Source organism: Rissa tridactyla, chromosome 19 (genome assembly GCF_028500815.1).
Source record: "Rissa tridactyla isolate bRisTri1 chromosome 19, bRisTri1.patW.cur.20221130, whole genome shotgun sequence".
NCBI lineage: Eukaryota > Metazoa > Chordata > Aves > Charadriiformes > Laridae > Rissa > Rissa tridactyla.
Window position 1 is genome coordinate 7,101,662 of NC_071484.1, and position 26,786 is coordinate 7,128,447.

A 26,786-nucleotide genomic window follows, 5' to 3' on the forward strand; every position below is an offset into this window, starting at 1 on the left:
GCTGGCTCGGGCCGTGTGCTCGCACGGAGCCATCGATCCAGTCGCTCCGTGGCCATCGTCACGCTGCTGCCGGTCCCCACGTCCCCAGGCAGATGCCCGCATCCTCCGGCGGGGGCAGCCTGGTACCCAACCCGCCTTTCCATCCCCTGAGCCCCATCCCGGCTCACAGCCCCCATCCCTGCTGTTTTGGGGTGACTCAAACCCATCTGGGTGTCAGCCTCTCCAGGGCTGTGGTTTGCAGGGCTTGGGGACTCCAGGGACACGTCCCTGGCTCTGTCCGGGGGGGCAGATCCCTCCCCAGGGATGCAGTGGAGGGGGGGGGCTGCGCCGCGGAGAGCTGCGGTGCCATACTGGGGGGGCTGGGGGCTCCCGCGGTGCCAAGGCAGGGGGTGGGCTGGCCCCTCGCCGTCACTCGTGGGCCGGAGGAGGAACGGGGAGAACCGAAGGCAGAGCATCGCCCCAGCTCCGGTGGTGCCAGGAGTTTAAAAGAACATCAAAGGGACTGAAGCAAAAACTCGTGGGGAAAAAATGACTGGGATGTGGAAGGGAGAAAGCCGGCGGGGGGGGGGACGACACGGAAAGGACACTTTTGCCTTTAAAACCAAGCGTCTGGGGCTGTGTCACCCGCGTTATGCTGTAACTGCTGATGGATGGGGGCTTGGGGTTGTGCCTCCGCTTCCTCCGGCATGGCCGGGGCTCTGGGCTTACTGGGAATGCCGCGTCTCCGTAGCGGGGAGCTATTTCCATCTCACCGGCAGGCCCTTTGCTGAGCCGGTATTATAGCGGGCAGCGGGTATTTACTCGTAGGAGACGAACAAATAGCAGGCAGGCTTAGCTCCTGTAATCCTGCCGCTCCTGCGACACCCTCCTCCCCTACCCCCCCGCCGGCCTCGGTGGCCGCCGCGCTCCTCGGGGACCGCCACTGACTGCCTCGTGTTCTGTCGCTCGCGGGAGGAGGGCACTGGGATGCGCTGGGGCGGCTGGGGAGGAAGAGCAGCTCTTCCTTGCGCTCTGCTTTTGGGGAATTTGCTGGTTTTCTGGCCCCGGGCGTTGCTCTGCGGTGCTGGGCGATGCGCTGATCCTGGGTGTCGTCGCTATTTATTATGGCAGCGGGGATGAGAGTCGCGTCCTTAGTGTAGGAATGGGGAAACTGAGGCACGGTGGGACCAGGTGACTTGCCTGGGAGTACCGGCACGACCTGCGGCGGCGGCGGGGCCGGCGTGTCGGATTTGGGGCTGTTTACCTACAGCTGTTGCTGCTACAGTTGTTTTTTTGCTGTTTTTTTTTTTTTTTTCCGCTTCAAACCAGCCCCTCCCAGCCTTTTTTCCCAAGAGGCGCCCGCACATGTTCACCAGAGCCCGGCCTCCCTCTGTCCAGCTGTTAGAGCAAATCATGCCTCAAATGCCAAAGAGCTGAGCCTTGTCACCTGTCACTGTGGAGTCCCCGTCACTAATGCTGCTCACCCGAGTGTCCCCGCTGGTTTGCAGCCTGCGCCGGCTCCCCTCCGGCGGGGGCTGCAGCCCCGCGACCCCCGGCGAGGGCCTGTCCCTTCTCCCCCCGTCTCCCCCTTTCTGCCGCTTTCTCAGGCGGGGCTTTGCTCCCCACCCGCCGGCCTCCCTGCAGGGCATGCGGTAATTTGCTTATTTTTGGAAGATGCTGTCACACAAAGCAGCGTCGCCAGAGAGAGCGGGGATCGGCCGCGGCCGCCACTCGGCCCCGGCGAGGAAGAGGATGGCTGGGGCCGAGGTGGCAGGGATGGAGGCAGGACTGGCACCCTCACCCCCAAAAAGCGTCTCCTGCCACTTACCCCTCCATAATCCATCCCCTGGGGCCGCCTCAGCCTCCGGGGAAGTGCCAGATCAGGGTGATTTCTGGACAACCCCCTGCCCATTTGTGTGGGGTCTCGTGGCGGGGATGCTCCTCTCCCCACGGATGCCAGCCTGGACGTGCCTGGTCGAGGCACTGGGAAAAGAACGCCAGGAACAAAAGCCCGGCTGCCGGTGCCGGGAGGTTGGTGATTACCTTCCCCGCGGGAGCCAAGGTCGCACCCCGCGCCGGGAGGTGGGGATGAGCGGGCACCGCGCGTCCCCTCCCTGTCCCAGCCCTGCCCTGGCCACCAGCACCTTCTGCTGCCCCACTGCTAGCGGCGAGACCGCTCCACCCCTGCTTTTGGGAAGAAAACGGGCGTTTTGGGGGCTGAACACAGAGCTCTCAGCGTGGCCGGAGGGCGCGGTGCATCGGGGACAGCCCTTGGAGCTGCCTTCTCCCGTGCGGGCATCCCGCTCCCCTCCGCCGGGCAGACGCTGCCACCGACCCCGGTGCCCGGAGAGGGACAAGGGACGGAGAGGGACCACCATCACCGCAGCGGGCAACCAGCAGCCGTCAATATTCATGAGGCTGCAGAGGACCCAGGCTTTTAAATATTCATCAGGCAGGCGAAGGCAGGAGGCTGATGGTGCCAGCAGGAAGGGGAAAAAAAATGCAGAGAAGTGGGCAAGCAGCCACCCGTGTCCCCCGTGGAGCCGGCCGGGCCATGTTTGAGGGCAAAAGGGTGTTTTGCGCTTGGAAATACGACATCCCGGTGTCAGGCTCCCGCTCGTCACCTTCAGCGGGCTGGGTGGCTCCTGTGCTTTGCCGGGCAGGAGCGATGGATGCTGGTGTCACGGAGACGCTCCTGCAGGGGTACCCCGTTCCACCCCTGCGTGGGGCCCGTCGCAGGGCAGCGAGCTCCTGCCTGGCTCCTGCGCACATCTGGCTGCCGGTAGCAGGCTGTGCACATCTGGTGGGGAAAGACCCTTCCTTTAGTCAAGGGGTCCGGTTTAAAAAAAAAAAAAACCTAATCCGATTTTAACGCTAATCCTGTTAACATTGAGATCAGGATTAATTCTGGGTTAATCGGGATAATCCTGACAAAATGTTGAGCATTAGACGTTGGATGAATTATTGCTGCCGTGAGCGGTACGCTTTTAATTTGGCGGCGAGAGCCAGGCGGGGTGAGAGGGGTGGGTGCCGGCGGAGGGGGATGGAGAGGCCACAACCCCCTCGGATGGGGGGACTTATCGAACATCCCTTGGTAGGATGCTCAGAGCACCCTGGGCCTCTTGTTTCTTCCACCTTCGCTGCTGCAGCCCCAGTTACCTCTGTTTTTTCCCCTTTTTCTTCCCAGCTGGGCACCTCCCGGCTCCTCCGTCTCGGGGGGCAGGAGCTGGGCTGCTGGAAGTCCCTCCCTGCCGGGAGGCTTTGCTGAAGTCTGGCTCTCCTGGCTGGTGGAGCTGGGGTGAGACGCTGCGCGAGGGTGCGGGGGGGGTTCAGCAGCATCCGCTCGGTCCCTGCTCGCTGGGAGCAAGCGCCCGAGCTGGGACGTGCAGGAGCGTGGTGGCACCGCAACCCTGCCCTGTCTGAAACTGGTTTGAAACTGGAAAGATGATGCCTGGGCTGGGGTGGGGGGGGACCAGCGAGAGGGTGCCCAGGTGCCGGGGATGCTGCGTCGTGGTCGGGGATGCTGTGTCCTGGTCAGGGATGCGGCGTTCTGGTCGGGGATGCTGTGTCCCAGTGGGGGATGCTGCGTTCTGGTCAGGAGTGCTGTGTCCTGGCCAGGGATGCTGCATCTTGGTTGGGGATGCTGCGTTGTGGTCGGAGATGCTGCGTCCCGGTCAGAGATGCTCCATCCTAGTCGGGGATGCTGCATCCCAGTCGGAGATGCTCCCCGCGAGGGGATTTCAGCCAGACTGGAGGTGAGGAGTCGTCTGCTGGGGAAGTGTCCCGTTACCTGGGTTCTGCTCCTCTTACCGAACAGCCGGCAGCTCCTCGCTGACTCACTCTCTGGGAGCATCAATAATTAAGGCTGAGCGGAGTTCGTTAGGAAGGAATGAATGGAGGGATGGAGCGGTTTGTGACGCGCTGGCATCGGTTGGTTTGCGGAGGGGTCAGCGCTGCGGCGGGTCACCGCTGCCACCCGTGCGAGCTGGGCAGGCTGGGGAGCCTCCGAGGGGGTGTCCGGACACCGACTGGAGTTCATTTTGCAAGGCACCACCGTCCCACACCCCGGGGCACTAATGGCACAGCCCTCCCTCCCTCCCCCAGGACCCCCTCCAACTATTACTGTGGTCCAGGGTGGGACGGAGGTGCTGGGATCTCATCCCAGCATCCCGGAGGGAAGGAAGAGCAGGTACCACCTTGCTGAGGCCGGGGCCGAATGACCCCCAAGCAAAGAGGTGGGACCAGCTTGGCCTGGCTGCAGCCCCCCCCAGTGATGTTGTGATGGGGCCAGGCAGGCAGAGGAACGGGGAGGGGGAATGCTGCGGGAAATCTGGAAAATTGCAGTATCTAGAAATCCCTCCCTCCTCTGCCTCTGTTTCTTTAACGGCTCTCAGAGCTGCTTCAAAAAAAAAAAAAAAAAAAAGAAAAAAGTTTCAAATTTCAATTAAAATTTTCCTTGGAAATGTTGACAGAAGCGGAGCTGCGGGAGGGACAGATGTTGTTTTTCTCCCAGCTCTGCCAACGGCCTCATTCGCTGCTGACCCTCGCCGGCAGCGCGGAGCCCAGCAGCCGATGCTCCGGCCCCGCTTCCCCGCTCCGCGCGCCCAGCTGGGGTCCCAGCGGGGCCGGGGTCCCCAGCCCCCCCTTGGTGCACCCGCCACTTTTCCAGCCCTTTTCCAGGCACCAGGAGCACCCCCAGCCCCTGGGGGAGGTTTTCCCCATTGAGCTGCCCCCGCACAGACACCTCTCTCTAAAGGATGGGATGGAGGAGGCTCTGTCCCGCAGCTCCCGGTGACGCCGCGCTGAGCCTGGGTGTTTGGGGATGGGCGTTACACCTGCAATGGCCATGGAAATGCTTTTCCAGGTGTGGGGTGGGCAAAGGAACTGCGTCCACTGTTTTTTCCCCATCCCTTTGTTTCCGGGATCCATTTACCCAGGGAACGGTACCCTTCAGCCCTGGGGATGTGCACGCAGGCAGGGGCAGGGATGCAGGTAACGGCTGAGAGAAATAGGTGTTTTCATTATTTTTTTATAGGTATTTTTATTTTTTGCTATTTTTTTTTTTATGGATAGGGAGTCAGGCAGGGATGGAGGAGAGTGGTGGCGAGCAAGGGTCCAAGAAGCATCAGGTGGGACCCCGCATCCCTCTTACCCTCTGCCATGGCTCTTCCCAGCCCCGGCTCTGGGGGATGCTGTGCCAGGAGATGGCACCGAAAGGTGCGGGGGCTCACCCTGGTCCCAGGGCAGAGCCCGGGCTGACTCCCAGCGCAGCTCAGCGATGCCGAAATGTCCTCCCCTGCTCCCAGCATCGCGGCTGGAGGCCGGTAGGGTCTCCTCAACCCTGGCACAGCCCAGACCATGGGGCTGCTGAACCCAGCGCCCATCCTGAGAGCTCAGCACACCGCCAGATGGGACCCGTAGTCAGATGCTGGATTAGACGATGAGAGGGGGATTAAGAGGAATTAATCCAGCTCAGTGTCCAACCAGGGGCTGGAGCCGGGGCTTTATGTACTCGGTAAATAACCGGCTGCGTTGCTCTGCCCAGGGCTGGGCTTGCCAGCTCCGTGCCAGCTGTTTCCCAAGCTGGCCTGGGGTGGATTTTAGGTGTCCCTCGCCTTTATCCCCCTCATGCGGCGCGGCAGCGGGGATGCAAACAGACGGGAGGTGGCGAGGTGGTGGCACAGCTGCCTGGCACCAACACCGGGCTCCGTCCACCCCCGGCGAGGGCGATGCCCGGCCAGCCCCAGCGCGCCCCAGTGCATCGTCCCTGCCGATGGGGTGGGATGGAGCGTGAGCTGGGGGGGTCTGGGGGCTGCCGCCGGAGCCAGCCCCGCCAGCAGCTGCCCAGCACGGCCCGGGCTGCCTCGCACGGTGACGGCAGGGTCCTGGGGACGGGCTGAGCTGGGGGCACGGCGCTGCCGGTGGCATTAGCACGGCGAGGGTTTACCCATCCCAGCTGCGAGTGCAGGTCTGTATTGGTGCTGGTGGGCTGTATTCGGGCTGTCCTGGCTGGTTTTTGGGGGGAAGAGGGGGTGGCCTCCACCAGGACGGGCTGCAGAGGGGGCTCAGGGACCCCCCCCTTCTACTGCCCGGTCTCCTCATCGCTAACAATATTCTTGCCGTGGCTGAAACAGCCCCGAGCAGCGCAGGTTGCGGAGCGCGGCTGCGTGCGATGTAGAGAGGGGTCGGGCAGAAACGGGCCCGGAATGGCTGATTTCTGCTCAGGCGAAGCACGACCCTGCCCGCGGAGCCACCGCGGGGAGCAGCGAGGTGCTGGTGGGGGCTCCGCTGGCACAAACCCTCCGCTCCGGCACCGGGGGTCCCTTTGCAGGGTCAACCTCGCCGCTCTCGTTAGGAAGTGAGCAGAAATATTAACGAGCGTGACCAGCTCCGGTGGCTCTGAGTTTTGCAGGGGAACAGCTGCAGAGTGCCCTGCTCCATCCCAGGGCAGAATCCTCGCCCCACGCATTTTTTCTTGGGTTCCCCCCGCCTCCTCAGCTTCTTTTAAGTGCCCTGCGGGAGGTCCAGAGCTGCTCCTCTGCCCCGGCTCTCCCAGCTCCGCTCCCTCCAAACCCCTCCTGCCACCCTCCTCTCCGCCCCTCGTCCCTCCTAAACTCTCCCCCTCTTCCCTGCGCCCACCTCGGCTCTCCATCGAGACTCAGAGGCTCCCCTGCTTGCCCCTTCTCCAGCGGGAGAACTGGGGTGCCCGTCACCGCCGGGTCCAGAGGGACACCCCGCTCCTCACCCAGGTCCCCCAGACACCGCCGGCACCTCAGCTCCATCCCTCCATCCCGGAGCGTTCAGCCTGCAAAGCCGGGGAGGGTAATACCGGAGAAGGGGTGTGGAGGAAGGGAAGGAGGGATGGGGATGAGAAGGAGGGAGGGGAGAGAAGGGGGAGCGAAGCATCCTTATCTACCCAGGCAGATGTAATGAAGCTGCTTCAGCGCTGACGGTAAAGGGATTGTTGGGAGTTTTAGGAGCTAAAAGAATCGCTTAATTGTGTCTTTTTTTAGCTCTGGGGTGATAAAAGACAACAGCCCCCAAGTCTCCCCACGTTCCCCATCCCACCTCTTTTATATAAGGCTCCCAGGGAGGTTTGGAGGAGCTGGGGGTGCTCCTGGCCCCCTGGTGCGGGGGGGTTGTTCCCGCTGCCGTCCCCGGGAGGGGCCTGGGGGGAGCCGGGCACTTTGCAAGGGGGTTTTCCCTGGGAGAAGCACCACAACAGCACCCATGGTGCGCTCCCAGGGCGCAGAGCTCTGCTGATGCTTCTGCACCAGCGAGATTTCCTCTGCTCTACGGAGCGCGCAGGGGCTCCCGGGGGGCTTTACACCGCTGCCTGGCCGACTGCCAGTGCCTTCCCCAGGGCAGGCCGCCGTGGCCATCGCCTCGGTGCCCATCACCCCGTCCCCCGCGTCCCAGAAGCTGCTCCTCGACACCTTTCCTCCCCCACGGTGCCAGCTGGGGCCGGAGCTCCCCGTGGCCTTGGGCGGCTTTTGTTTTGCTTTTGGGCAGCTGCATCCTTCCCCGTCCCTTTGCTCCTTCCCCGTCCCTGTGCTCCTTCCCCGTCCCTGTGCTCCTTCCCCATCCCTTCTCTCCTTCCCCATCCCTTCGCTCCTTCCCCATCCCTGCGCTCCTTCCCCATCCCTGCGCTCCTTCCCTGTCCGTTCACTCTTTCCCCATCCCTTCGCTCCTTCCCCATCCCTGCGCTCCTTCCCTGTCTGTTCACTCTTTCCCCATCCCTTCGCTCCTTCCCCGTCCCTTCACTCTCTGCCCCGACCCCGCGGCTTCCCACGCTCCCTCTCCGGGGAGAGGCTGCTGCTGGCCCTGAGCTGGGGGGGACTGAGCCAGCCCTGCCCCGACGGCTCCCCGCACACGCTGCCGTGGCAGAAATCAGCCCGGCACCGTTATTGCCCCTCTGCTGCGACGCTGGCTCAGCAAGAAATGGGTCACCTCCCAGCGTGGCATCGCCGCGGCGCAGGGACAGCGAGCGGGAGAGCTGGCGTGTCCCCCCCTCTGTCCCCCGGCTGCCACCGCGGGTGGGTTTCAGGTGCCACAGGGAAAGATCTCGGTGCCCACAGGGGACATCGGGCTCTTCCAAAGCTGCAGGAGCCCTTTGCGTGCGGGTCTGGGCTCAGGCAAAACTGCCCCTGGGGGTGGACGTAACCGAGAAGCAGGGGGCAAAAAGGCTTTGCTCCCAGGCTGGGGGTCCAGGGAGGGTTTTGGCCAGCGGCTGGGATTTATCCTGCACCCCCAGAGCCGTTCCCAGCAGGGAGCTGCGCGGCAGGGGGGATCCTGCATGGCTGCAGCCGGCAGGACGCGGAGCGGTGCCCTGGGTGGGTGCCTGGGCGCCAGCAGTGATCCCGGCCGTGGTCCGGCCGCGGGATGCGGGAAGGTGAGGCCATTGGGATGGAGGATGCTCCCGAAGCAGGAGGAAATGAGGATCGTTATTGTATTTGGCTGCTGCAGCCTTTGCTGTCTCCTCCTCGGCTGCGGCGTGTGATACGGTCTGGGCCGGACGGAGGATAGCCGGTCCCTTCCGGAGACGACGGCGAGGGTTTGACGTTTGTTTTCATCCTGTATCAGACGGAAAGCTCAGCCCACGCAACCCCAGCACGGGCACGGGGAGAGGGACCCATGCGTCTCCCCAAGACCGGGGCAGCCCCCGCAGCCCCATGTCCCCCCTCCTCCGGATGGGCAGCGCTCGGCGGGGTGACATCTTCCCCTGTGACAGCAGGGGACATCCATCCTGAGGAGGCAGACAGTGACACAGACAGGTCCAGGCACTGTTCATCCCAGGGTGGCACCCAGCAGGGCAGGATTTTTCCCCCCCCCGCCCCGAAGCATCTCCAGCGAAGCAGGGAGCTGGGCACCCGTTTCAGACCCCGCGGCGACGGATGAAGCCGCACGGAAGTGTCAGGTCCCGACGCGCTCGGGGTGTGCCGCGGCCTCGGTGACAGTGCTCCGGCCCCAGCTATTCCGTGAGTGCTGTGATGGGGCTGGGGGGGAGCGGAGCCGCCCCGGGGGGCTGCCGACTGGGCGGGGGTCAGGATGTGTGGGGGCCGGGTTGTCAGTTATCGTCGTGTAGCAGCAGAAGTCATTAGCGAGGCGCAGCAATAAAAAACAATTCCCTCGGAGTCGGCTCATTAATGGGCCGCTGGAGGCCAAGGACGGAGCAGCCGCTGGGCTCCCCCCTCGCCGGGCATCTTGTCCTCCCCCCTGCAGGGACTCCATGGGCACCCGGATCCGTGGGCACCCGGATCCCGCAGCTGCACCCCCCCAGGCAGAGCCGCTGTGGCTGAAATGGACACAGGCAAGAAATGGCAGGGAAACACCAACCCCCCCACACACAAAATAGCGCTTGGAGCCCCCCCTCACTCCACCGGCTCCGTCCTTTCCAGCTCGCCAGCATCCCGCGGTGGCCCGGGGTCGGTGGGTGCCCTGCACCCATCACGGGGGTTCCCGCATCCCCGGAGGGACCCTGCGGTGAGGAGTGCCGGGGGGGGACACACGTGCGGCTCTCGCCACGGTGCCATTGAGGGCTTTGCGGGGCCGCTGGGTCCCTGCTCGGGCCGGGAGAGCACATCCCACTGAGCAGCAGGCCAGAACACTCCCTTCCGGGCTAAAAAGCCATTAATTTCCATCTTGACCATTTTTTCCTTTTTTTTTTTTTTCTTTTTTTTTTTTCTTTTTTTTTTTTTTTTTGTTTGACTGATGCCATAATTAGCTCCAGCAGATGAGCTTAATTACTTGAGGTCAGCTGCAACCCCCGGGCAGAGGCAGGAGGGGTCGGGCTCACCTGGAGCAGGGCAGCTCTCCTGGGCACCCCCTCCCGCAGCCATCCCACCGGAACGCGGTGTGTCGGGTGTTGTGCTGTGGGGGCTGTGGGGACCGCGGTGCATCAGGGTGATGCACTCTAGGGGCTGTAGGGACTGCAGTGGTTGGGGTGTTGTGCTCTAGGGGCTGTAGGGACTGCAGTGGTTGGGGTGTTGTGCTGTGGGGGCTGTAGGGACTGCAGTGGTTGGGGTGTTGTGCTCTAGGGGCTGTAGGGACTGCAGTGGTTGGGGTGTTGCGCTCTAGGGCCCATGGTGTGTGGGGGTGTTGTGCTTTACGGAGTGCAGTGCATCAGGGTGTTGTGCTATGGGGCTGTAGGGACCGCGGTGCATCGGGGTGATGCACTCTAGGGGCTGTAGGGACTGCAGTGGTTGGGGTGTTGTGCTCTAGGGGCTGTAGGGACTGCAGTGGTTGGGGTGTTGTGCTGTGGGGGCTGTAGGGACTGCAGTGGTTGGGGTGTTGCGCTCTAGGGCCCATGGTGTGTGGGGGTGTTGTGCTTTACGGAGTGCAGTGCATCAGGGTGTTGTGCTATGGGGCTGTAGGGACCGCGGTGCATCGGGGTGATGCACTCTAGGGGCTGTAGGGACTGCAGTGGTTGGGGTGTTGTGCTCTAGGGGCTGTAGGGACTGCAGTGCATCAGGGTGTTGCGCTCTAGGGCCCATGGTGTGTTGGGGTGTCGTGCTATAGGGAGCGCGGTGCATCAGGGTGTTGTGCTATGGGGGCTGTAGGGACCACAGTGGTTGGGGTGTTGTGCTGTGGGGGCTGTAGGGACAGCAGTGGTTGGGGTGTTGCACTCTAGGGCCCATGGTGTGTTGGGGTGTTGTGCTATAGGGAGCGCGGTGCATCAGGGTGTCGTGCTGTGGGGCTGTAGGGACCGCGGTGGCTGGGGTGTTGTGCCGAGGCACGCAGACGGCAGCAGCCCTTAGCAACAAGGATGCTACATGGCAACGCGGGCTGCGCCGTCCTGTCGTGCCACGGGGAGGGGGAGGCAGCGATCTCCCCCCCCCGCCTCGGCTCAATCAATTTGTTCTTATGATTATCTTCTCCCGACAAAACACATCCTGGGGAGGTGGGTGTGTGTGGGTGTGTTTGTGTGTGTGTGTGTGTGTGTGTGTGTGTGTGTGTGTGCCAGCGGCCTTTCGTCACCTCCTGTGAGAGCTCCACAGATTTTCATGTCCAGCCCAGATGTGAGCTCTGGTTGGGGGCGAGTTGGGAGGGGAGCAGGGAGGGATGGAGGGAGGGAGGGATGGAGAGAGGGATGGATGGAGGGATGGAGGGATGGATGGAGAGAAGGAGGGATGGAGGGATGGATGGAGAGAAGGATGGGGGGATGGAGGGATGGATGGAGAGAAGGAGGGATGGATGGAGAGAAGGATGGAGGGGTGGAGGGATGGATGGAGACAGGGCAGGGGAAGGAGCAGAGGGGAAAGGGCTGCCGGGGGAGCAGAGCCAGGCTCAAGGGCAGCCCTGGCAGCGTGGGTCGCATCCTGGCCATGGGCTCCCTGCACTTTCCCTTGCCCAAGAACCCCTCCTGGGGCGGGAGCCAGGGGACCACGAGCCCTCCAGGTTTCCTGGGGCTGTACAAGGGCTGGGAGCTCCAAAAAAACACCTTCTACACCCCAAAGACCTGCATGCTGTGAACATGGGGGAGAGGAGACCTGGCCTCTCCATCGCCTCCCGCTCACTGCAGCTTCCTTACCCGCTGGAAAGCCCCCCATGGTCTCCCACGGCCCCCCAGGCCCCCCGTGGATGGGGCTGGTGGATGCGCCGGACCAGGTTCGCTCCAGCCCCGCTTCCCTCTCTTGATGTAAGACTTCAAGCATCTGCCAGCGTGCTTTGTGCTAAAACAACAGCACCACAACTAAGCACTCAATTTTCCAGCAATTAGCTACAGCGAGAACGTTTCAAGTCCTAGAAAACCCCGCCCCGCAGGATTAATTAAATCTTCCAATTAATGTCTAATTTAAATGACAGTGATGGCTGTTATCATTTCATATTGATTTTTCTTTTTGGTGTTAAAATAGAGCTGTCGTCCCTTCCACGCTGCCTTTTCCGCACCCCAGGAGCCGTTTGTTCTCCCGGTTTGATTTGCCGACGTCGAACGGGTGTCTGGAAAATCAAGCCTCGTATTTCGGGGTCTGGGCAGGCAGCGCTGGCGCCGCTGCCGGGGCGGGGGGTGTGTGGGGGGGGGGCGTACCTGTGGCACGGGGCCCCCGCGGCGCGTTGGGAGATGTTTGCGCAGAAAACCCGTGTCTGTAGCCGGACCTTTCATGCGGTGGATACACACGCGCGGCCATGTGAAATTGGACTCCTGGCATATTAAATTTTTACCACTATAAACCCAAACCCATTACGTTCCCCTGGCTCAGGCAGCCATAAACCTTGCCGCTGCTTTGCTTCCAGAATAAGCCGGGCATTTATGTTTCCCGGGAGCTGGTTCATTGGCGTAATGGATGTGTAACCTCCTGTAATTGCTAAGGTTATTCCAGCGCCTGCATGCGAGCCCCGGCTCTGTCGCCAGCTAGCTCGCGCTGGTTTTATTTCGAGCGGGTTGCTGCTGGGGGACCTCAAAGGTGGCTGGAATGGCACCGGGAGGCTTGGAAATGCAGAGTGCCGCGAGCCCCGGGAGCGGAAAACGCCAGCGAGGGATTGCAGGAGGCAAAGGGGGCTGTAAGTGGTGGTACGTGCTTAGAGGAGGAGATGGCACCACGTCTGGACCACGTCGGTGTGCTGACCCCGCCGGGGATCCAGGATGGAGCATCCCCGGATGCGGCTAAGCATCACCGAAACTGCTCCATCCCAGGCTCTGGAGGAGCAGCGGGAGCAGCACACCGGCGTCCCGGGGAGCAGACGGGGCCGGGGTACCCAGCGCAGCTCCCCTCTCACCTCTCCCCTCTCCCCTTCCAGACGAGGAGCTCCCGGCACTCCCAGGGCTCCCAGCCCGGCTTGGCCGATCAAGCCAAACTCTCCTTCGCCTCAGCCGAATCCCTGGAAACCATGTCGGAAGCGGAGCTGCCCCTGGGGTTCAACAGGATGAATCGGTTCCGGCAGAGCTTGCCCTTGTCCCGCTCCACCAGCCAGACAAAGCTGCGATCGCCAGGTAGCCCCGGGGCTCGGCATCCCGCGGGACGGGTGCCACGTACCTGCCTGGCCACCAACAGACACCGCGGCCCGCCGCGGCCGGCAGATGCCGGCGTGTGCCGGGTGCGGGGGGGTTGGTTTGTATCTGCCCAAATAACCCCAGGAGGAGGGGGGGACACTGAATGCTGTGCTGCCTTCGGCCTCGCTGCTCCAGGGTGAGGTTGGGTGGCCAGAGGTCCCTGAGGGCGCACACAGGGACCTCCAAGGAGGGGGGCAAACCTGCGTCACATCTTCGGCGTCGAGTGGAGAAGAGGTACGGGCGCACCTCACCGCTTTCCGCTCCCTCTGCTTCCAGGGGTCCTTTTCCTGCAGTTCGGGGATGAGACGAGGCGTGTCCACATCACCCACGAGATCAGCAGCATGGACACCCTGCACGCCCTCATTGTCCACATGTTCCCCCAGAAGCTCACCATGGGGATGCTGAAGTCTCCCAACACCGCCATCCTCATCAAGGACGAGTCGCGCAACGTCTTCTACGAGCTGGAGGATGTCCGGTGAGGCTGGGGGGCTCGGGAATCCACCGCAACTTGATTTTTCCTTTCTTTACGAGCATCACGAGCGAGGAAATTAGTGGGATGAAAGCAGAAGGGTGGGTGCGGAGGCAGTCCTGTGGCTGGGAATTGCTGCAGGCTCGGCGGCTGCCTGTCTGGGATGCTCACGGCTCTTCCTCTTCTTTCAGCGACATCCAGGACAGAAGCATCATTAAAATCTACCGGAAAGAGCCGCTTTATGCTTCGTTCCCAGCCTCGCACATCACCAATGGCGACCTGCGGGTAAGGGGGGACGGGGAGTCACGGGGAGAGCCTGCGGTGTGGGCGCACCCCGGGGGCTGGGACCAGTAAAGAGAGAAAGGGACGGAGACAGGGACTGGTAATTGCGTGTGTTTATGGAAGGAGTAATGACCGTGATTCATCTTGCCCGGTTCCAGCGCTGTTAAGTGTTTCTTTAAGAGAATGGATGTTTGGAGCCTGACAGCAGGGTAATAAACATGATAATTAGGGGATTCATCAGAATAAATCATCCCGCTCCTGGATGGGGGTGCGGGAGCTGCCGTTTGCCGAGGCCAGGTGAAGACGCAGGAGCTGCAGACCTTGGTCCTTGGAGGGGGGGCAGCGGGGCAGGGTCCCAGCCAGGGACAGCAAGGGCAGGGGGCCAGCCCGCAGGGACACCGTGCTGACCCCCCCCCCCCGCCTCGCCCCTTTCCGCAGCGGGAGATGGTGTACACCTCCAGGGAGTCATCTCCCACCCGCCGGCTGAACAACATGTCCCCGGCGTCCCACCTCGCCTCCGGCTCCCCACCGCCGGTGCTCCAGTCCTCCTCCCCGTCCCGCTCCCGCATGTCCTACAGCGGGGGCCGCCCGCCCTCCTACGCCGGCAGCCCCGTCCATCACGCCGAGCGCCTCTCCAGCCTGCCGCCCGCCCAGGGCGTCTCCCCCAGCCCCAGCGCCATCCTGGAGCGCCGGGACGTGAAGCCGGACGAAGACCTGGCCGGGAAGAACGTGGTGTTGGTGAAGAACGAAGGGCTGTACGCCGATCCCTACGGCATGGTGCACGAGGGCCGGCTCAGCATCACCTCCACCCAGTCCCTGGCTGGCATGGGAGACCCTTTCGGCTACTCGGGGGGGCTGTACAAGCGGGGGTCCGTTCGCTCGCTCAGCACCTACTCGGCGGCCGCCCTGCAGACGGAGCTGGAGGACAGCCTGTACAAGCCCAACGCGCCCATCTACAGCGACACGTACGGACCCGGCTTGGGATTCCGCATGCCCCCCTCCTCCCCGCAGAAGATGGTGGACGTGCAGCCGGGGCAGAGCCCGCACAGCCCCTACTCGGGCCCCCCCAGCCGCTCCTCGCCTGTCCGTCAGTCCTTCCGCAAGGATTCCTGCTCCTCCGTCTTCATGGAGAGCCCCGTCAACAAGCCACGCAACCCCAGCTCCTCCGGCCCCCCCGAGCTGTTTCCCGGCCCCGGCGATCGCCCGCTCTCGGGGTTCAGTTCCCCTGGACCGGCCAAGGACGCGGAAACAAGGTGAGAAGGGAACCCCCCCACACACAGGTACGAGCTTTGCTGCTCGGGGGGTCGTCCCTCGGTGCAGCTGGGGAGGTAGAGGAAGAGTGGAGGAAGGCTTTGCCCCAGCATCACCACGGCAGAGATGCCCGGGATGAAGCACCAAATTGTGCAGGGCTGAGGGGAGCGCCTGGGGGCAGCTGGAGGCAAGAAGAGAGAGAGGGAATGATGGCGGGGGGGGGGAATATAGCTGGTGACAACAGTGCTGCTGCCTCCCCAGCGTCCCTCCCGGGGCTTGCAGGGACCCGGGGGGTGGGTTCCGGGGGGGCAAGGACAAGCCTGAGGGTGCCCGCGGTGCCGGAGCCAGCCCCTCACCCTGCCCCTCTCTCCCCACCCCGGGCAGGGAGCGGATGGAGGCGATGGAGAAGCAGATCGCCAGCCTGACGGGGCTGGTGCAGAGCGCGCTGCTCCGCGGCTCCGAGGCCGAGACCCCCAGGTAAGGAGTCCTGTCCCCCGCCCCCCCGGGGGACGCCAGCCCCCGCCATGCCCCTGCGGCCCCCTCAGCCGGTGAGGACGGAGGTGCCCGGTGCACGCTCGCTCCATTTCTCTCTTCCATTGCAGCGAGAAGACTGAAGCCACCAACGGTGGGACGCCCCCATCAGCGTGTAAGTGACTGGAGAGCCAGCCCCTTGCCCCACAGCACCCCCCCCCTCCGCCCGCGGCTGCTGGGAGTCCCAGGATTGGGGCAGGGTGCAGGACTGGGGGGTCTGTAGCCCCCCAAGATGCTGGCAACCAGCAGGACCCCTGGCCTTGCTAAGGGACAGCTTTGGGGTGGCCTCTCCTCGGAGCCAACGTGGGGTAGTGGGTAGCCCACCCAGAACGGAACAGAGGGTGGGGAACAGAAGGTTTTCCCGGGAAAGCAGAGGAGGAGCCGGGTCTGGAGCCTCCCCCGGCGTGGGGGATGTGCCCTCAGCAGCCTCTGCTTGCCCCCCACCCTGCAGCGACCAGCCGCAGCGGCATGGGGACACCGGTGCCCGCACCCCCACCGCCCTCCGCCACCAGCACACCGGCGGGGCAGCCCACGGCCATCACCCGCCTGCACATGCAGCTGCATCTCCACGACCTGCAGCAGAACGCCAGCGACCTCCGCAACCAGCTGCAGCAGCTCAAGAAGCTGCAGGTGGGTACCCGGTGAGAGGCGGGGTGGGGGGTAAACCCCATCCCATCCCAGCTCTTACTGGGGTGGCTCCAGCACTGGAACAGGAAAAATCCCCCTTTACAGAATCACAGAATGGTAGGGTTGGAAGGGCCCTCTGGAGATCATCCCCTCCAACCCCCGGCCAGAGCAGGGTCACCCAGAGCAGGTGGCACAGGAACACGTCCAGGCGGGGTTGGAATGTCTCCAGAGACGGAGACTCCCCCACCTCTCTGGGCAGCCTGTGCCAGGGCTCTGCCACCCTCACAGCAAAGAAGTTCCTCCTCCTGTTGAGATGGAACTTCCCAGGGGCAAGTTTGTGCCCGTTACCCCTTGTCCTGTCGCCGGGCACCACTGAGAAGAGCCTGGCCCCATCCTCCTGACACCCCCCTTGAAGTATTTACAAGTGTTGATAAGATCCCCCCTCGGTCGTCTTTTTTCCAGCCTGAAGAGACCCAAATCCCTCAGCTTTTCTCCATCAGAGAGGTGTTCCAGTCCCCTCAGCATCTCGGTGGCCCTTTGCTGTCCCCTCTCCAGCAGTTCCCCGTCCTTCTGGACCCGGGGAGCCCAGCACTGGCCCCAGTGCTCCAGGTGCGGCCTCCCCAGGGCAGAGCAGAGGGGGAGGATGACCTCCCTCCACCTGCTGGCCACGCTCTTCTTGATGCCCCCCAGGATGCCATTGGCCTTCTTGGTCAAAAGTGCCCATCGCTGGCTCATGGTCACCCGTTGTCCCCCAGGACTCCCAGGTTTCTTTCCACAGAGCTGCTCTCCAGCAGGTCACCCCCAGCCTGGCCTGGTGCGGGGGGGTTATTCCTCCCTGTGGCAGCACCCTGCCCTTGCCCGTGTTGAATTACACAAGGTTTCTCCCCGCCCAACTCTCCACCCTGGCCAGGTCTCTCTGGATGGCGGCACAACCTTCTGCTGTGTCAGCCACCCCCCCCAGCTTTGTGTCATCGGCGAACGTGCTGAGGGTGCACTCCATCCCCTCATCCAGGTCATGGATGAGTATATTGAACAGGACTGGGCCCAGTACTGACCCCTGGGGACCACCACTCGTCACTGACCTCCAGCTAGGCTGTGCCCCTAGGTCACCGCTCCTGGTGACCTTGCGTGGGGCTGGGTGTGGGAGCTCAGAGCTGTCCCCACACCGGTCCCCATTGAGGGGGAGAATCTTGCCCAGCCTGAAGCCCCCCCCCCCCCACCTCCTCGCCCCCGCAGCTGCAGAACCAAGAGACGGTGAAGACGATGCTGCGACGGACGGAGACGGAGATCAGCGTGCGGGTGACGGACACCATGCGCAAGCACGAGGACCCGCTGCAGCGCCAGCGCAGCTTGGTGGAGGAGGAGCGGCTCCGGTACCTCAACGAGGAGGAGCTCATCACCCAGCAGCTCAAGTGAGCCGGGGCCGGGCATGGCAGCGGGGAGGGAGGGGGTCCTTGCACGCTGACCTCGATGGGCCATGTCCCTCATGGGTGTAAATCGGCAGCTCCGCACGGTGCCGGGTCACATCCTTGACCGCACGCCCAGCATGGAGGTGTCCCCAGCCCAGCTCCCCTCTGCCGCCTGGGGACCTCTTGGGCTGGCCACCCCTGGGGCTCACCGGCGTCCCCGAGCAGCAGTGACACCCCTGCCCTGTGCTCACAGTGACCTGGAGAAGTCGGTGGAGAAGATCCAGAAGGATTTGGCCCACAACCACCGGCTCATCCCGGTGCAGGAGCTGGAGGAGAAGGCGGTGGTGCTCAAGCAGCTGGGGGAGACGCTGACAGACCTCAAGGGTGAGGAGGTGGCTGGGTCCGGGGCTGGGTGGCACCTCCCTGCTCCATCCGCGCCCGCGGGATGCTCCAGGTTGCCCGTTGCCTCTGGGTTTGGGTGTTTGCAGCTGCCGGGGTGTCCCGCTGCGTCCCCAGGGGAGGTTCCCTCGTGCCCTGCGTGTGTCCCGTGGGCTTTGGGCTGCCGCGGGGGTGAAGGCTGCACCCCCCCGCCCCTGCTGCTGCCCCTGTTTGCTCTGCTGCCTGCCCAGGACAGCCCTGCGAAGTCCCCCCCAGTCCCCCCCCACAGCTCGGGGCTGCTGCCAGCCCTTGTCCCAGGGGACATGGCCCTCGCCCACCCCCGTGGATGCTGCCCTTCATTTTGCTGCTCCTGCAGCCTCCTGCCCCCATCCCGCTTTTCCCGAGGAGACGCTGATTGGAAGTGGCAGAGCTCCCTGAATGATGATTTGGCAGCACTCGCTGAGGTTGCAAGAAGAGGGGCCGGGGGGAGCCGTGGGGAGGGCCGGGGGGGGCACAGGGCAGAGGTGGGAGCAGCTCCGCTTTCCTGCAGCCTTTCCATAGGGTCGGGCTGATGCCGAGAAGCCGTGATGGCGAGCAGAGCACTGGCCAGGGAGCCAGGAGCAACCTGCTCTGCGTCACCCCCTGCCACCGAGCCCCCAGGGTCCTGGGTACCGAGCCCCCACCTCCAGAACAGTGTTTGGTGCCCACGGATGTGGAGGGGGGGGCACCTTGAGGGACTACAACCGGTGCCTGCGGGTGGACAGAGGAGGGATGATGGGCACGGGGAGCAGGAGCTCCCCAGGATTCACCCCGCTCCATCTGGCGGGGTGCCCTTGCCGCGGGTGTGGTGGTTTTGGGGGGCATGGTGTCCCCTGGCACGGCGGGGCCCCCGGTGACCACCCCCCCGCTCTCCCACCCACCCCAGCCCAGTTCCCCAGCCTGCAGAGCAAGATGCGGGTGGTGCTGCGGGTGGAGGTGGAAGCCGTCAAGTTCCTCAAGGAGGAGCCGAACCGCCTGGACGGTCTGCTCAAGCGCTGCAAGACGGTGACGGACACCCTCGCCCAGATCCGCAGGTGAGCCCCCCCCCCGCCGCCGCCCCGGCCCCGCAGCCCTCCAGCGCTCGCCCTGTTTTCCCCCAAATAATCACATCTTCTGCCCCTCGTGAGAACCCTGGAGGACACTGATGGTCCGTTCAGTTGTCCCGGTGCCCTCCGCGTGCGTGCCGGTGTCCTCTCCGCTGTACGGATGCAAATCCCAAGGGCTGTTGAAAAAAAGCCTCATTTTTCTGCTGAGGAACTAAAAAATGTCCTCAGTGTTCAGTGTGCCTGTGGGAACCCCTCTTTCTAAACTAACTTTTCCTTATCGTTGAAAAAAAGCATGGCCGTGTACCCTAATAGAAAGACAACCCTCGGCGCGAGCGGAAATCCCTTTCCCGAGGAGCAGAAAAAACGTTCTGCTGGAGAAAAATCATCTTCCAGATCTAAGGGTAGTGGCAGGCGGGGCCGTGCACCGCGGCTGAGCCCACCTGCCTCTTCCCATTACGAGTCCTTTGGGGATGGATTACGGCTCGGCCACGCTGCTCCGGCTCCGGGCTCGCCTCGGGCTCATTGCTAGCCTGATTTTCTACGGAAATGAGCTTGTGTGATCACGCGGTGTCTGAATCTGCCTACCTGTCATTCCCCGGCCCTAATAACTCCTGAATCCAAAGGGCAATTTCAGGCAGATCTGACAGAGGGGCAGGATTCGGAGGGATCCAGTTTCCTCCAAGGTTCATGAAAATGGACAGCCAGGTAGAGGAGCTCGTTCGTGTGCTCCTCCAAGGGAGGCTGCGGCATCAACTCCAACCCCTTCCTACACATCCTAGGATGGTTTGGGTGGGAAGGGACCTTAAAGGCCATCCCGTCCCACCCCCTGCCCTGGGCAGGGACACCTCCCACCAGCCCAGGTTGCTCCAAGCCCCGTCCAACCTGGCCTTGAACCCCTCCAGGGATGGGGCAGCCACAGCTTCTCTGGGCAACCTGGGCCAGGGGCTCACCGCCCTCACAGCAAACAATTTCTGCCTCAGATCTCAGCTAAATCTCCCCTCTTTCAGCTTAAAACCATTGCCCCTCGTCCCATGGCTCCCCTCCCTGCTCCAGGGTCCCTCCCCAGCTTTCCTGGAGCCCCTTTAGGGACTGGAAGGGGCTCCAAGGTCTCCCCGGAGCCTTCTCTTCCCCAGGCTGAACCCCCCCAGCTCTCTCAGCCTGTCCTCTCAGGAAAGGTGCATCAGAGAACGTAAACCTTCAGCCATATAATGCAGAGCTGCAGGAAGGCAGGTTTTTTGTGGCGTGGCGTGGGGAGGGCGCAGTCGCCCCCCCCTGTGCCGTGCAGCCACCCAGCGCCTTCGCTCTGTCCCTGGCAGGCAAGTGGACGAGGGCGTGTGGACCTCCCCCAGCAACCTCAGCCAGTCCCCCAAGAAGGTGGCCCCCGAGACGGACTTCAGCAAAGGGCTGGATTTGGAGATGCCCACCAGCCCCCCAGTGAGCCTCCACCACCTGCCGGCTGTCACCGAGACCCTGGGCGTGCCGGGCTTTGGGCACAGCCCCCCCCAAACCCAGACCCACCCCTCCAAGAGCAATAACCCTTCCCGAGCTCCGGAGATGGTCCCTGCCAAGACCCAGACGGCCCCGGAGACCCCCAGCAAGAAGAGCGCAGACAAAGCCGTATCCGTGGAGGTGAGAGCCTGGGGGTGGGTTCCTCAGCTGGGGGGGCTCATCTAGAGGGTCCATCCCTGTGTCCCCCAGCTGAAACCGGGCACAGGAGCTGGGTCTATCCTCCTCCGTGCTGGGTTTGTAGCCGATGGGGTGTGTGGAGGGTGGGGAGCTCCGGGTGACGCTGGCAGCCTCGGGAGCACATCGAGGGGGGGGTGCAGCGTGGGGAAGGGGCAGTGCTGGTCCCCCTGCCCCTCCGGGGCTCGGCGGCAGGTTGGGGGGCAGCGGTGGGTCCCGTCCTGCCTGCGAGGGCAGGAGAAGCTGCCGCGTGGACGGGGGCTGCAGGGGGCTCTGCCGTCCCTCCGCAGGCTGCCGAGCGGGACTGGGAGGAGAAGCGGGCGGCGCTGACCCAGTACAGTGCCAAGGACATCAACCGCCTCCTGGAGGAGACACAGGCCGAGCTGATGAAGGCCATCCCCGACCTGGAGTTCGCTGCCAAGCACAAGCAAGGCACGGGCAGCGGCAGCGCCGCCTCCACGCCCGAGCACAAGCCCTCCAAGCCGCAGCACGCACCCAAGTCGGGGGGCAAAGGGGACCCCAACGGCCGCCGGGGCTCAGGTACGGCGTGGGGAGGGCAGGGGTCCACCTCCGGATCCCGGGCATGGTGGGGGCCTGATCCTGCGTGTCACCAGTGGGTCTCCCTGGGCTGAGCAATGGTGCCCCCGGGGGGAGGTTTGTGCCCGGGGAGGCAGCGGGGGAGCCTCGGGTGTTGGAGTAGAGGGGCAGGGAAAGTCTCGTGCCCTCACAGCATCGTTTGTGTCCAGACGAATTGACGGTGCCGCGGTACCGGACCGAGAAACCCTCCAAATCGCCGCCACCTCCCCCTCCGCGCCGGAGCTTCCCCTCGTCCCACGGGCTGACCACAACCCGCAGCGGCGAAGTCATCGTCACCAGCAAGAAGGAGCCCGGTTTTATGAAGGTAGGGGCCACGGGGAGGCTGCTGGGCTGCACTGAGCGGGTCACCATCGGCAAAACCAGCTCCCAGTGCCCCCCACCCCTCACCACCCCGCTCCCCCCTTGCAGAAGGCCGAGTCGGAGGAGCTGGAGACCCAGAAGCCCCAGGTGAAGCTGAGACGGACGGTGTCGGAGGTGGTCAGGCCAGCATCCACCCCTCCCATCATCGCCTCTGCCATCAAAGACGACGACGACGAGGACCGCATCATTGCGGAGCTGGAGGTGAGCGCGGGAGGGGCTGCGGGATGCCCCAGCTTACCCGCACCGGGGGCGATGCCCGCCCTGCCCTGTCCGCTCACGCGTGGCTGCTCCTGGGGACCGCCTTGGGACCGGGTCTGGGGAATGACATCCCAAGCACCGGCACAGCATTGCGCTTCCCCCTCCTCGCCTGTCTCCCAGCAGGAGCGCGATGCCGCGGGGACGGGCACCGTGGAGCAGTTGTACCCTGCCGGACCCCTCGCCGGGTCCAGGTGCTGCCTGCCTGGTTCACCGTCTCTTCCTCACTTCCACCCCGTCTTGGGCTTTAAGCCAAACCCATTTGTTTTTTAACGCTGCGCAGCTTCAGCTGGAGGTTGGTTGGGTTTTGTGCACAGGGCACCCCGCAGAGATCCCACCCGAGACACCGTCCTGAGGCTCTGAACCCCCCCAAGCTGTGTGTCCCCCGTGCCCTCCCCCGTTTGCTGTGGTCAAGGTGCCCAAGGGGGTTGTGGATGGTTTTTCCCACTGGTTTTCCCCCAGGAGGCAGGGGCACCGGCGATGCTGCAGGCAGGGCACCGGCGATGCTGCCGGCAGCAAAGGGACGGAGATGCCTCATGGCTAATGAGAACAGCCGATGTTTTCCTCTCTGCCGATGGTTGCCGAATCCTGGTCCTGGCTGGCCCTGGCAAGCATCCCTGTGGTCATGGGCTGCGTTGTCGTTACCCCCAAGCCTCCCTCCTCCAACACCCCCCCCCCCGTGTTTGACTCCCCAGGTGTTTCAGAGAAGCTCTGCCTCCCCTTTCCTTCCCAAGCTCCGTTACGATCCGCTCGCGGCTGCCGTCTCCCCTGGGCACGCAGACTTGTGGCCCAACGGAGCCTCCGTTGCAGCCGAAGGATGGAAGGTAACAGCTCGCTCCGAGCGACGATCCCTTCTCCTGCTGACGGGCTGCACTGTAACCACCTCCTTTTCCCACTCCTTTTCAACTCACTTCTGCTTCTTTCTCTGATTTAACAAACTAATGGCTTCTCTCCACTGCCTCGCTCACCGCCGCTGCGTGTACGGCACTGACACGGCACCGGACTGAGCACTAACCCATGCGACAGCCGCCCGGGGGGCTGCGGCGGCTGCCGGGAGGGCCGGATCCCGCAGGCAGGCGGATGGGAGGAAGGAAGGGGCCCCCCCAGCACCGCACCGGGCAGGGCACGGGGAGGGCTCGCCGCTCTCACTGGGTGGCCGGGGAGGGCGTCACTGGAAGGGGACCGTGGCGGGCGATGCATGTGCCCTGCGCAGGGACACCCCCTCCACGTGCATGATGCGGGAGGAGGGCGAAGGGCCGGACAGGAGGTTGGTGGCTACTGGGACCCGCTCGGGCTTGGCCCCATCAGCCCTCCCAGCTGCTGAGCGGGCACAGCCCAGCTCTTTCCCGGCCCGTCCTGCCCTGGGCTCTGGGATGGAGGGAGCAGGAGGAAAGGAAGGTGCCCGGAGAGGGGATGGGAGGGAGCAGGGGGTGCCTGGGGCGGGGGGGCAAAGGGGCAGGAGCAGGACAGAGGGTGCTGCCGAGCCCCTCGGCAGAAAGCACCGAGTGAGGGGAGCTCTGCCTCGTCCAGGGCAGCTCAGCCGCTGATGGGGGTCTGGGTACGTTGCTGGGGTCCCGCTGGGTCCCTCCCCTCTCCTGGAGACCCAGCACCAGGGCTGAATCCAGCCTGGCTGCCCCAGAGCAGCATCTCCTGTCCCTGCGGGCAAGGAGCCCTCTCCCAGGGCTCAGACGGGTCCAGCTCCGGACCCGGAGCTCCGTAGCCATCCCAGCACTCCTGTTTCCCCCCTCTCTGCCCCGGTGCTACTGAGACACCCAACCCCAGGGCTGGGGCACGAGTGAGACATGCCGAGCCAGGGCACGCGTCCCCGCTGCTCGTCCTGTGCCACCCAGCAGCGTGGCGTAGCCACCATCGCCCCGCTCTGCCATGAGGCCACGGTGAGGGCTGCACGCAGAGCCCCCGCCAGGGCAGGGCTTGGGCACGGGGCAGACATGGCTGCAGCTCCGGGGATCCCTCCAGCTCACCTTCCCTCCCCTCCGTGGAGGGCACGGCTGGCTCTGCTCCCCCGGGCACTGCACGGCTCCCCCAGGACAGGAGCAGAGGGCTGGGGGAGGAAGGGCAGCGTTTTCCAGGTGACTTCTTGCTGCTCAGGGTTTTAAAGGTCTGGTGCCCCTTGGCAGCCGCTTTGCGATGGCTCGTCCCCATCGCAGCGGCGTCCGGCGGGGCCGAGCAGCCCCTGAGGGTGCTCTTGCACCAGTGCCGTGCCAGTTGATACCAGCATGGGAGAAATCCCAGCCGGACTGTGGCAGCGGGGTTTCCAAAGGCATTCGGGAGGTGCAGCAACACCCCCTCATTTTTGCTAAAGACTCCAGGCAAGTTATTGCCAAAATCTCCCAGAGCCAGGTGGCCGTAAGCACAGTAGAAAAGCAATCCCTGTCCGTGCTGTGGGTCCCCACGGGACGTCAGGGCTGGGCAGGAGGGAGCCGAGCATCTCCCTTCCCGGCCAAACACTTCCCTGCAGCACTGCGATGCCCGGAGGCACCAGGAATGGGGTGTGCGGACACGTAGTGCCCCCCGGCAGCTCCCCGCGTCCTCCCACCGCTCTGCCCCGGCTCTTAATCTGTCTGAATTCTCTACCTAGGAGCCGCTGGCCCTGGCCGCCCCGGGGAGCAGGGCTTTCTCCCTCCCGCAGATTGTGCTCACCGAGTGGGTGTCCGAACCGCCGTCCCCCGAAGCCGAACCGGAGGCGTGGGTGGAAAGGGGCTGCTCGGAGCACGGGCACCCGGCCGGCTGCGGAGGAGCAGGAGGGGAGCTCAGACCCGAGGGTGGAAGGAAATGCCGCCTGTCTCCTGGCAGCTCCAAAAAGTCTCCGTCCGCAGCTGGGTGCCCTCCAGGCTCAGCCCCGCAGCCCCCGAGCAGCCCGTCTCGGGGCCGTGCCCGTGCGGCAGGAGAGACTTGGAGGTTCCCTCCGGCAGCCAGCGAGGTCCCGTCTTTCTCAAAGCATAAAGGGAGCTGCCCCATGGGGGGAGAAGCAGGGGACGCTGCGCCAAACGCTGCGCCAAACGCTGCCGACAGGCAAGAAGGCAGCGGCAAGACATCTCACCGAGGTCCCTTGGCTGCACAGCCTCCTCGTCCCCGGGGGGAACCAGCGGGTCCCGGAGCTGGCGAGGCGATGCTCCCCTCCTCCGGTGCCGTCCCCCGGCTCTGCGGTGACGGGGACCCCCGCGGAGGAGCCAGGCAGAGCGTGCAAGAGGCATCGCTCCCTCCTGGAGACTCCGCCGGGGCTTGCAAACAAGCGCAGCGGGAGGGCAGCTCGCCAGCCCCAGCCTGCCCAGCGCCGAGTCCCAGGTCTCTCCCGGGCAGGGACCCGGCCCCGCGGGGAAGGGGACAGTCCCCGGCCGAGCATCCCGAGGAGCAGGTCGCTGCTTTCTCAAAGCCAAGCCATGGTGTGGCATCGCCGAGCCGGGGTGACGTGGCTGCGGCTGCCGGGGGCAAAGGCGGTGCCGAGGACGCCAGGGCCGGGGGGAAGGCGATGGAGGGGCTCAGCGAAGGGCAGTTGTCCCCGTGCCGCTCCATGACTCCGCGCAGCAAGGAGATTTACGAAGGCACGTACCAGAGACTGGATAGCCTGGAAGAAACTATCCGCGAGCTGGAAATAACCATCAGCGAGATCAGCAGCCATCCCTCAGCTGAATTTGTATTCCCGAAAGAACTGCTAGGACAGGCGGGATCCAAGGATGCCGGCGAGAAGACCAGGGAAGGCGTGGGGGATCTCAGAGACAGTCGCTGTGACGATGGGACCAGCCTGGACCTCAGTCAGGCCAAAGACGACGCTTCCGCGAGTCCATCTCCGAGCAAGACCAAGCCACCTCTGCTACCCAAGCCGCAGCTCCCCCTCAACACGCCGCAGGTTTATTTTCTGTTATCCCTCTTGCTGTGCTCTGCCCCGGACTCACTCTGATGTCTCTCTTCCTCCACCTCTACCTGCTCCCTCTCTGTGACTCTACCTCCAGGCAGAGCCAAGGTGGAAAACCAATCTCCTTTTTCTCCCCATCACTCCGGACGGGTTTGGGGAGTGCAGGCAGCGGAGGTGGCAGCGTGAAGGCGGGCGATGCCACCGTCTGCCCCTCGCTGGTGCCGGTGCTGCCTGGTGCCCATCCCTTGCCATGCACTAGCACCGAATTAGACCCTGGCTAAGCTAGCATCGTCTGCCCTGGCAGTTTTTGGGGCTGAGCACGCTGCTCGGTGGGTCGCTGGACCAGCGATGAGCATCCCACGGGGCCGGCGGTGAGCGTCCCCTGGGGCCGGCGAGGGCTGGGTGCGCTGGGCGAGGGAGCGGCGCTCCTCACCGTGCCGTTTGGCAGAAGCGCTGTGCTAACGAACTGCAGTTTGAGCCTGGCTGCAAAGCAGCAGCTGTTTCTCCTAATTAAATCACAGCGCGGGCTCCCCGAAGCCATCCAAATTGGTTTCTGTTGGAATCCGCGGCAGCTGAATAGCTGGGAAAAGAGGGGGGAAAAGGCCCTCAGCCGCTCCCGCGTCAGCCTGCTCCTTTATTAACAGTCAGCGCTGGGGAATAAATCTCCTTTTTCATTTGCAGCAATTATCTCAGGCCCGGTTCTCAGCATGGCCGCGGCCCCGTCGCGGTGCTCGCGCTGGGTGAATGGGCCATCAAGTGGGTGTAGCTGCAATTTCTCCCGTTGTTGGCTCCCGCTGCACCGCCGGAGCCCGGCAGAGCGGGAGGGGAGCTGCGGGATGGGTTTACGGCTGTAGCCGGCACGTGTGTGGGGATGCAGAAAGCAAAGCTCAGCTCAGGAGAGGCTGCGTGGCCAGGACCGGCTCAGTCGGTGCCGAAAGCGGAGCGGGAGAAGACAGGTCTTGCGGCAGCTTTCAGGGACGCCGCGAGTGGGTGGCCAAAGCTGGGGTGCAGTGCT

The 26,786-nt window shown here is 64.1% G+C and overlaps 1 protein-coding gene across 1 annotated transcript in view; it reads left to right on the forward strand.

Annotated features, from left to right (window-relative positions):
* SRCIN1 (SRC kinase signaling inhibitor 1) overlaps positions 1 to 26,786 on the forward strand; it is a 58,461-nt gene that overhangs the window by 27,777 nt on the left and 3,898 nt on the right. Inside the window, exons 4-19 of the mRNA XM_054224455.1 lie at positions 12,718 to 12,910; positions 13,247 to 13,445; positions 13,631 to 13,724; positions 14,160 to 14,974; positions 15,357 to 15,449; positions 15,575 to 15,618; positions 15,955 to 16,133; positions 17,367 to 17,542; positions 17,793 to 17,923; positions 18,843 to 18,990; positions 20,319 to 20,631; positions 20,976 to 21,225; positions 21,432 to 21,586; positions 21,691 to 21,843; positions 22,593 to 22,721; positions 24,497 to 25,765. Coding sequence (XP_054080430.1) covers positions 12,718 to 12,910; positions 13,247 to 13,445; positions 13,631 to 13,724; positions 14,160 to 14,974; positions 15,357 to 15,449; positions 15,575 to 15,618; positions 15,955 to 16,133; positions 17,367 to 17,542; positions 17,793 to 17,923; positions 18,843 to 18,990; positions 20,319 to 20,631; positions 20,976 to 21,225; positions 21,432 to 21,586; positions 21,691 to 21,843; positions 22,593 to 22,721; positions 24,497 to 25,765 — 4,341 coding nt within the window. The remainder of the gene's footprint in view (positions 1 to 12,717; positions 12,911 to 13,246; positions 13,446 to 13,630; positions 13,725 to 14,159; positions 14,975 to 15,356; positions 15,450 to 15,574; positions 15,619 to 15,954; positions 16,134 to 17,366; positions 17,543 to 17,792; positions 17,924 to 18,842; positions 18,991 to 20,318; positions 20,632 to 20,975; positions 21,226 to 21,431; positions 21,587 to 21,690; positions 21,844 to 22,592; positions 22,722 to 24,496; positions 25,766 to 26,786) is intronic.